Source organism: Ursus americanus, chromosome 16 (assembly GCF_024610735.1).
Source record: "Ursus americanus isolate L20-20 chromosome 16, mUrsAme1.1.p, whole genome shotgun sequence".
NCBI classification, from domain to species: Eukaryota; Metazoa; Chordata; class Mammalia; order Carnivora; family Ursidae; genus Ursus; species Ursus americanus.
In genome coordinates, this window is record NC_142142.1 from 63,495,816 (window position 1) to 63,506,104 (window position 10,289).

Consider the following 10,289-nt stretch of genomic DNA (forward strand, 5'->3'; position numbering starts at 1 on the left):
TCACGCCCTGAGCCGAAGGCAGACGCTTAACCGCTGTGCCACCCAGGCGCCCCCATAATTTGTTTTTAAAATTGAAAGGGAGGGGCGCCTGGGTGGCTCAGTTGTTAAGCGTCTGCCTTCAGCTCAGGTCATGGTCCCAGGGTCCTGGGATTGAGCCCCACATCGGGCTCCTTGCTCCGCTGGGAGCCTGCCTCTTCCTCTCCCACTCCCCCTGCTTTTGTTCCCACTCTTGCTGGCTGTCTCCGTCAAATAAATAAAATCTTAAAAAAAAAAAAAGATTAAAAATAAAATAAAATTGAAAGGGAAAAATTTAAATCTGGAATTCTAGTTTTAAGCAATATCCTTTGTTCAGTTACAAATGTTTGTAGGAGAAATGACATGGAGGGGCGCCTGGGTGGCACAGAGGTTAAGCGTCTGCCTTCGGCTCAGGGCGTGATCCCGGCGTTACAGGATGGAGCCCCACATCAGGCTCCTCTGCTGTGAGCCTGCTTCTTCCTCTCCCACTCCCCCTGCTTGTGTTCCCTCTCTCGCTGGCTATCTCTCTCTCTGTTAAAAAAAAAAAAAAAAAAAATCTTAAAAAAAAAAAAAAAAGAAATGACATGGAAGTTTGTGTCAAAAGGCCCCTGGGTCTTACCATTTGCTGGGCATTCTTGCACAAGTTATTTAACCATTTTGAGCCTCCATGTCCTAAGCTGTAAAATGGGGGTCAAAACACCAAATTTACCAGATTGTTGTAAAGATCAGTGACAAATGTCTAAGAAGGGCTGAAAGCTCAATCTGGCACTCAAGAGTCACTACTGATATAGAAAAACACTTTGTGGGCATCTGGGGGGCTCAGTCGGTTAGGCATCTGCCTTCAGCTCAGGTCATGATCTTGGGGTCCTGGGATTGAGCCCCATGTTGGGCTCCCTGCTCAGCAGAGATCCTGCTTCTCCCTCTGTTGCTGCCCCATATTTGTGCTGCGCTCTCCCGTTCTCTCAAATAAGTGAAATCTTAAAAAAAAAAAAAAAAAACCACTGTGTAAAGTAGCACACAAACATTAATAACAATAACACTACTTATTACGAGGCAAGCATTTTGCTGAATATTATTTCCTTTAATCTTTTTTTTAAGGTTTGATTTTTAAGTCGTCTCTACACCCAGCATGGGGCTTGAACTCACAACCCCAATATCAAGAGTGGCACGTTCTACCGATTGAGCCAGCCAGGTGCCCCAATTTCCTTTACTCTTCTTAACAATCCATCCGCTACTCAGTATTATTTTCATATTCAAAAATGCTTATGTGCCGAGCACTGTGATCATTTTGCAGAAGAGTAAACTGAAGGTGAGGAGGCGGTGACGAGTCGTGCCCAGTGTCAAAGAGCTCAGGGGTGGCAGTGGTGGAATTTGACAGACAGCTGGAGGCCAAATCAGGGGAGGACCCAGGTTTTGTTGGCCCTAAGCTCATACAATTTTAGGAACTCTCAGAATACAGAGATGTCTATCTTAGAAAATATTCAAAACCACAGGATTATGGGAACATACTGCTAGATCCTCAGGGTTCCTTGGAAGCACCTTCTGCAAGTGAGGTGCTTGGCCAGCGAGGAGTCCCGAGGACTCCTTAGCTTCAGAGTGGATCCCCTCCTGGGCCACAGTCTGAGCCATGAAGCTCTCTGGCCTCCAAATCAGTTTCGTGGGTAAAAATGTTTCTATAAGTACATTTCTTTGAACTGAATATATGGGAATATTTATAAATAAACACGGGAATCTCGAAATTTAGAAAAAAGTGGCCTGGTATTGTGCTTTATGGATAAATCTCGAATCTTGAAGAATTCTCTGTCTGTTGAACAGCCCAAATTTATTTTATGCCCTCCTCCATGAGATTTTTCCTGACACCAATGTCCCTCCACCAGCTGATGTTTCTGGGCCTAAGGCAGCTTGTACCCTCCATGGTAGCATTTATTTTATTGTGTTGCAGAGAAGTTTTTGCATTTCTAGCTTCCATGCCTTGCAAGCTGGGATAAGGGCTCTTCCTCTTTTCAACATCCTCCAGCAGGGAAATAGTAAGTATTTGACAAATATTTATTGAATAGATGATTTATATGAAAAATTCTGTAGCACTTTAACTCAGTGAATTAAAATCCTGATTAAAAAAATCTCGATCAATTTGAAAGCCAATGCTGGTATGAATAAAAAATCTAACCACGATAATTTAGATGTCATGTGGTCCTAATAGCATTGTATTATTATTACAACACTATCTTCAGGAAAGGGAAAGACACTGGACCAACTTACCCTCTATCAATGGTTGAGAAGTGCCTGTCCCCCCCACGCCCAATTTCTGTCCTTCCTGGTGCCTCAGAAAGAGGTTGTACTTATTTGGAAAGAGGTTACACTTGGGCAAGGTGGTCCTTCCTCCCGTGGCCAGTGCTGCACAAAGTGCAGAGGGGCCCGGCACCTGGGGGACCGCAGGGAGCAGGAGGAGGGCTGGAGGAGGATGGCTCCTGCTGAAGGCTGGATCCCGCACCTGCTGGACAAGTGGCTCCTATGCGCGCTCTGCGGCTGTCACCCAGCAGTGGTGGACCGCAGGCCCCCCTCCTCCCCACACACAACCCTGTGCGGGAGACAAGGCGCTGTCGGTGCCCTGCTGTGTGCACACCCGCAGTTCCCCGCGCACTGCGGTCTCCCGCCCACATGCAGCCCCCCCGCACTCTCCCGTGCACCCCGCAACCCCCCACCGCACCCTCCGCCCCCCTAAGTCTCCCGCACACCCGCAGCCCCCCCGCAACCTTCCGCAGCCCCCCCGCCGTGTACCCGTGGTCTCCTGCGCATCCGCAGCCCCGGCGCACGCACAGCCTCCAGCGCACCCCGCAGCCACCCGCTCCGTGCACCCGTGGTCTCCCGCTCACCCGCAGCCCCGGCGCACGCACAGCTTCCCGCGCACCCCGCAGTCCCCCGCCCCGTGCACCCGTGGTCTCCCGCACACCCGCAGCCCCCGCGCACGCACAGCTCCCAGCGCACCCGCAACCTCCCGCAGCCATCCCGTGCACCCGTGGTCTCCCGCGCACCGCGGACAGAGCACCCTTTCCCGTGTGCGTGGGGGGGGCTGTCTAACGACGGCCCCGAACTCGTCCTGTGGGGCGGCTCCCCTTCCCCACGCGGTCACCTCTGCCGGCCAGCCTGGGGGGCGGAGAGTACTCCGCGGTCTCCAGCCGGGGTCCGGCCGCCCGGCGCCCCCTACCCTCACACCAACCATGACGAAGTCGTCCTTGCGGTACGCCTGGAACGTCTGGTCGAAGCCGAACGCCTGTGCCGCGACTCTGCCCAACATGGACCTGCGGGGGGAGGGGGCGATCAGCGCGGGCGCGGGGCGGAGTGGGACCAGCGTGGAGCGGGGGGAAGGGGGAGGGGTCAGCGCGGGGCGCGAGGGGAGGGATCAGGGCGGTGTTAGCGTGAGGAGGTGGGAGGGGAGGGGTGAGCGCGGGGAGGGGAGAGCGCGGGGAGGGGAGAGCGCGGGAGGGCGGCGGTGGGAGGGGAGGGGTGAGCGCGGAGGGAGGGGCGATAGGAGGGGAGGGGTGAGCGCGGGGAGGGGCGGTGGGAGGGGAGGGGAGGGATGAGCGCGGGGAGGGGCGGGGAGAGGGGAGGGGAGGGCTGAGCGCGGGGAGGGGCGGTGGGAGGGTACGGGTGAGCGCGGGGAGGGGCGGTGGGAGGGGAGGGATGAGCGCGGGGAGGGGCGGGGAGAGGGGAGGGGAGGGCTGAGCGCGGGGAGGGGCGGTGGGAGGGTACGGGTGAGCGCGGGGAGGGGCGGTGGGAGGGAGGGAGTGAGCGCGGGGCGGGACGAGCGCGGGGCGGGCCGGGGAGACAGGTCAGTGTGGGGCCAGCCAGCGTACCGCGCTCCCTGCACTCCCCCCTTCCCCCGCTATCTCCAGGGAGGCGGCCCTGCGCGCGGTCCGGACTCCGCCGCCCCGCCGCCGGGCTCAGGAGCTCGTCCCGCCCTGCCCTCGGCCTCTCACCACTGGCGGAGCCGGCTGGTGGTCTCCGGGGTGCTCAGACACTGGAAGGTTTTCTGAGGCAGGAATCTGAAGTAGTAGCCGCCCAAATCCCCCGGCTCCCCGGCCGCCATCGCCCGCCTCACTCAGCGGAAGTGGGCCCCGTTTCCATGGAGACGCGGAGGCCAGGCGTCAGCCCAATGCGGCAGGGGCGGGCCACGCTGATTCTCGGGCCAGGAAGTCCGGCTCGCGGCGAGGGCGGGGCGAGGCTGTGGCTGAGGGCAAGTAGTACAGGCTCTCCGCGCGCGAGGGGGCGGGGCTACGAGGCCGCTCCCGCGCAGGAGGCGTCGTTCCTGGCGGGGGCGGGGCCACACGGAGGAGGTGGGGATCATGGTGGGGGCGGGGCGGGGCTAGGAGAGGTGGGGGAGGGGCCACGCTGAGGAGGCCGGGCTCACCGCGAGGGCGGGGCGAGGGTGTTGCTCAGGGCCTGCAGTCCAGGCTCGTGGCGGGGGCGGGGCCAGCAGAGGCGGCCGGGCTCCAGGCGGGGGTGGGCCCTGTGGGCGGGGCCAGGAGGAGGGGGGAGGGCCCCGCGCTCGGTCTCGGGGCACCGGGGTCCTGGGAAAGAGGGTCGTGGGAAGAAAAGTGCAGGTGGATTCTAGCTGAAATCGACTCCTAATCATAATTACTGAGCATAGGTTAATTTCCTGATCTGAAGCCTGCTATCTCAGTTTTCTGGCTAAGCGTCACGACTCACATTTCTGAAGACGTTATTCTGAATTAATTAGGTTTAGTTTGGAAGACACAGTCAGTATGACTAATTGGAAAACTATTCTCTTTTACCATTTGGCTCTTTTTTTCTTTTCCACTTACATCTGAAAGCTGAAAGATTTATTCCATACACACTCCAGTAGAGAGTCCTGGTTGATACAAATTCACGCTTATTTTTATATGTGTATATATATATATAATTTTTAGTTTTTAAAAAAGATTTTAAGAATCTCTATGCCCAACGTAGAGCTTGAACTCAGAACCGTGAGACTAAGAGTCCCATCGCTTTACCAACTGAGCCAGCCAGGCGCCCCGAAACTAATACTTGCTATTTTCTATCGAAAATTAACTTTTCTATCTACAGTTTTTGTTGTTTTGTTTCATCTAAGAGCAGTGCATCCGGTTTTTCAACTTTACCAGGGTGCGGAAGCAATACTCGCTCAGTAGAAACGATGTGGAATTTTGAGTTCTGCTTGCTCTTGGGCCCCCACGTGCCCACCAGGGCAAAGCACCCGTGAGCTCACAGCCAGGGTGTACTACCCAGCCGCCGCTGTTTCACTCTCAGAGCAGCCAGCGTCCAGCAGTGTGTAGGGAGTCAACAGTTCAGTGAAAACTAGGCTCACCTGGGTGCTGTCGGACAGCCAGAGGCTAATGTAAGTGTTCTGAGCCCGCTTGAGGTGGGGCAGCCGAAGCGATGATATTCCGTGCGTTACATGTAGTAAATGCATGTTTGACTCATGGTGTCTTCAATTGAGAATGGATTTATTGGGATGGAATCCTATTATAAGCTGAGGGAGATATGCATTATTTTTCATTATTGATTACTACTCCATTGCATTACTATGCCACAGCCCATCCTTTTGGGTTTACTGTTTGAAGCTATTCTGAAAGCAGCTATGAACATTTGGGGGCATGTTTTATGATAAACTCACTCCTTGTGGAAATATACACAGCATTGGAAGAGCTCAGTCATAGAGTATAAGTAGGTCTTGTTTAACTAGATACTGCCAAAACATTTTCTAAAGTAGATCAATTTACACTCCAACCAGCTTCCATAAAATTTCTAACTGTTCTACATTCTTGCCAACACATAGTATCAGTTTTTAAAAAAAAATTAGGCTTTCTGCTGAGGTTATATTTCTTTTTTTTTTTTTTTAAGATTTTATTTATTCAACAGAGATAGAGACAGCCAGCGAGAGAGGGAACACAGGCAGGGGGAGTGGGAGAGGAAGAAGCAGGCTCATAGCAGAGGAGCCTGATGTGGGGCTCGATCCCATAATGCCAGGATCACGTCCTGAGCCGAAGGCAGACGCTTAACCGCTGTGCCACCCAGGCGCCCCTGAGGTTATATTTCTCATTGTGATTTTGATTTTGCGTTTCCTTGATAGTTGTTGTCAAGCAATTTTTTAATATGCATATTGGTCATTTGGATATCTTCTTTACTGAAGTGTTTTGTCCATGAAGCATTGTCCATCTTTTAAAATTTTTTTTAGAAAATGTCTAGTCTGGATGTAAGTCCATTGCCAAATATATGCATTACAAATGTGTTTTTTTTGTTGTTGTTGTTGAGTAAGCTTTATGCCCAGTGTGGGGTTTAAACTCATGACCCCAAGATCGAGAGTAGCGTGGTCCACCAACTGCGCCAGCCAGGCACTCCTCACATATTTTCTTTTTTCTTTTTTTTTTTTTTAAAGATTTTATTTATTTATTCGACAGAGATAGAGACAGCCAGCGAGAGAGGGAACACAAGCAGGAGGAGTGGGAGAGGAAGAAGCAGGCTCATAGCGGAGGAGCCTGATGTGGGGCTCGATCCCATAACGCCAGGATCACGCCCTGAGCCGAAGGCAGACGCCCAACCGCTGTGCCACCCAGGCGCCCCACATATTTTCTTTTTTGTCTATAGCTTGCTTGTAGCTTTGAAGTTCACAAATTCTTAATTTTAATGAAGTACAATTAATTTTCTTTTTCCTACCTTTTTTTTTGCCTACACAGAATTATGGAGATAGTTTCACATTTATGTCTATGATCCATCTCAAAATATTTTTTCATCTCAAAATATTTTTTAAATCTCATTTTATTTTTTCCATATGGTTACCCAGTTGACCTAGCTCTACATATATTTTTGTGAGTTTTTGTTTAAATTCCAATGTTAATATACAGTGTAGTATTAGTTTGAGGTGTACAATGTAGTGATTCAACACGTCCATACATCACCTGTGCTCATCATGACAGGTGCACTACCCCATCCCCATCACCTGTTCCCCCACCCTCCGTCCCGTCTGGTGACCATCAGTGTGTTCTCTGTAATGGAGCTAGGTTTACATGCCAATAGGACCATTCCTAACCCACTGAACCGCAATGGCATTTAGGAGCGAAGTCAGGCGACGGTGTCTGGGCTCACTTCTCTGTTCCACTCGTGCACTGGACTGTCTTCGTACCCATTCATCATTTTCTCTGTGGCCTTATGAAAAGATTTAATAGCTGGTGGTATTGGCTTCTGGCTTTGTTATTCTTTTTCTTCAGGACTGCTTAGGCTATTGCCTTCACATTTCCATATACATTTGAAATTATGTTTGTCATTTTCTGTCATTTCTGAGCACTAATTGGTCGAGAGAAGTGGGAATTTTTTTCTTTTAAAGCAGTCGAATCTCTTCAATAAAATTCTTTTTTTAAAGATTTTATTTTATTTATTTATTAGAGAGAGAGAGCGCACACAAGCAGAGGGAACAGCAGAGGCAGAGTGAGAAGCAGATTCCCCGCTGAGCAGGGAGCCCAACTCGGGGCTGGATCCCAAGACCTGGGATCACGACCTGAGCCGAAGGCAGATGCTTCACCGACTGAGTCACCCAGGTGCCCCTTCTTCGATAACATTCTTGTCTGGAAACATCAACATATAAATCAGGTGAATTAAAAAAAATACACACACACATATATAAAATGAAACCATAAAATTACTATAAAAATATAAATATTTATAAAATATTGAGGTTTTCCTTTAAAGCATGATACCATAGGAGTTACCTGGGGCATTATTTTTAAACATGAGAAAGAAAGAAAGAAAGAAAGAAAGAAAGAAAGAAAGAAAGAAAGAAAGAAAGAAAGAAAGAAAGAAAGAAAGAAAGATTGACAGATTCATATGAAAAATTAGAAACATACCTGCACATGTAAAAAAAATTACCAAAAAAGAAAGTCAAATGATAATTGGAAATATATATTTTGAAATAAATAAAATAGATTAAGGATTGCTATCCTGAATATATAAATGGCTCACAAAGGTCAATTTGAAAATGGAAAATTGGGTAAAGTATTTGATCAACCAATTCATAAAAGAAAAATATTAAATAACCAAGCAAAATGGACTCCCCCCCCATTTCTAATAATAACAATTAAAAAGTGTAAGGTAAACAGGGATGTCCTTTTTCTTCACTTACCAACTTGTCAGAGTATGACACATCCTGTTGGTGGCCTGCCCAAAAGTCTGCTCAGCCTGCTTCCTCGCCCACAGACGCATCGTGATGTTTTCACACTGAGTAGAGGTCCAATGTGCTCAATGAAGGCCGTTCCAGTCCCTCGTTTAGGGATAAATCTGAGGTCAATTTACGCTGTTGAAATAGAAGGCTAGGTCAGCTAGAAACCTGCTAAGGAGGACTTTCCTCCCTGGACTCCCAACATTGCTGGGCCATCCTGTGTATTTCTCCTGTGCGTTCACTTCCCCACTTTCCGAAACCCTGGACCACAACTTCATCCATAGCCTCTCAATTGTACGTTCCCTTTCCCACCGCAGCTGGTGGCCTTGCCTCCTACCTGAATGAGAAACAGAAGCAGTCAGAGGGAACACCACCATTTTCACAGCATCCAGTGTGTCAGCCTATTTGGATCACTGTTGCCCCTTATCCTATCAAACTTTCAACCCTTCACTTCAACCCCTCTATGTCCTCAAGGAGTTACCCCCTGCATTCGTAGTAATTTTGAAGCTAGGGGCCCCATGTTTTTTATTTGGCTGGGTCCTGCCCATTATAGTTGTCTTGACGGCATGATTCCCCTGATCTTTCTAGAGACGGTAAAATGCTACTGACAGCAGATTGGAGGGGAATGGCTACGGAGGAGGAGGAAACTTTTCTGAGCACTGAAGGTGTTTTACATCATAGATCATGGTGTTGATGACACAACTGTGTTTTTAAAAACTAAATTGTAGGTTCAAAATTAGAGGATTTTATTGTGTCTGAATTATAGTCAGTAAAGCTGACACACACGTGTTTCATACAAAATAGCCACCAATGTCTTCCCTTCACATGTGCAGTGGAGCTCCACACCCCCCTCTCCCCTGCCGGGGGCCCAGACTGGCCCAGGCTCTCCGCCTCATCTCCCTGCTGCGCTGCGGTCGGTCCCTCAGCCTTCTTGCCCTTTCTCATGCGGGGCCAGCTTATTCCTGCCTTAGGCCTTTGCACTAACTTAGCTACTTGTCTGCAAAATTCTTACCATCATCTTTGCATTTGATCTCAACCCAAGACTGGCAGCGAAGCTTTCTCCGACCATTCACCTGCGAGGAGTCTCACACAACCACATCACCTTGTTTTCATTCTTTGCATAGCACCTCTCAGCCCTGCGTTTTCATTCTGTGCATTATTTCCTTCCTTTCTCCTGCAGCAGCCTGACCCCTCCTCGAGGCTGGGAACCCTCTCTGATGCTCACCACGGTACCCTTGGTGCCTAGGACAGCACCTGACATGTGCTGTGTGTCCTGTCACTGTTGGCTGAGCAAGTGAAACGTCTGATTAAACATCACTTATTGATATGGAAAGAGCTTCTTGATACATCATTAGGCAAAAAAGAGGAGCTACGAAAGGTTACGTAACGATGATCCCGTCATTTGTAAAAGTCAAACATAAGGAAAAAGCCTGGAATATATCGCAGGTTGTTGTCCAGCTGCTCATTACACCCAAACCTGCTCCGGAAGAGGTGGCCTTGGCTGGTGGACAGGTATGCTGAGGGCGATGGTGGTCTGCAAGATTGTCCCTGTGAGTGATACCTGGGCTTGGATTCTGAGGGTCAGCCATTTCCCTCATTTGTTGCCTCGAAGTCTCAGTCTCTGTTGTTTGGAAACCCACACCCTACACCTCCTTTACCTCGGACTTGTGACAACAGCATTACCTAGGACTCCCATAAACTTGCCCTAAAGCTCCCCCTCTGTCCCAGCTTCCCAAACCCCACGGGCCTTGAATCCTAAACAAAGGTTACTTAGCAGAGGATAGTTTCAAACTCCCAGGTTTTGCCTTCTTGGCTCTTTACACAGGTTTTAATATCTGTTTCTAGATTATTTATTTGAAGTTCACTCTGGCTTCTTGATGTTTAGTTTCCTGTTCTTCTAATTTGGGCATTGCAACCTTGTGGTCTTGGGAGCTATCTGTTTCTGCAGCTTGGGGAGCAGGGCGGGAATTCATACAACTGGAAAATGAACTCTGTGCTAGGAAGGAGGTGAGTTAACTTTGGGGTTTCTTAAATTAAGATGAAGTTTTGAGTCCTTGGACTCCTTCAAAAAAGATTTCTATGGAAA

General features: G+C 49.6%; 1 protein-coding gene across 6 annotated transcripts in view; it reads right to left on the bottom strand.

The window, feature by feature from the left end:
- The window catches only part of CFAP300 (cilia and flagella associated protein 300), a 31,949-nt gene extending 27,724 nt beyond the window's left edge, over positions 1-4,225 (bottom strand). For 2 of the 6 annotated variants that reach the window (XM_087868501.1, XM_087868505.1), the window contains exons 1-2: positions 3,993-4,220; positions 3,233-3,314 (exon numbers count right to left, since the gene is read on the bottom strand). In XM_087868501.1, the coding sequence (XP_087724627.1) occupies positions 3,233-3,314; positions 3,993-4,102 (192 nt within the window). In that variant the 5' untranslated portion in view covers positions 4,103-4,220. Of the gene's footprint in view, positions 1-3,145; positions 3,315-3,992 lie in introns of all 6 variants that reach the window. The other 4 variants (XM_087868504.1, XM_045797634.2, XM_045797635.2 and 1 more) reach the window with 4 other exon arrangements.
- Positions 4,226-10,289: the final 6,064 nt, after the last annotated feature.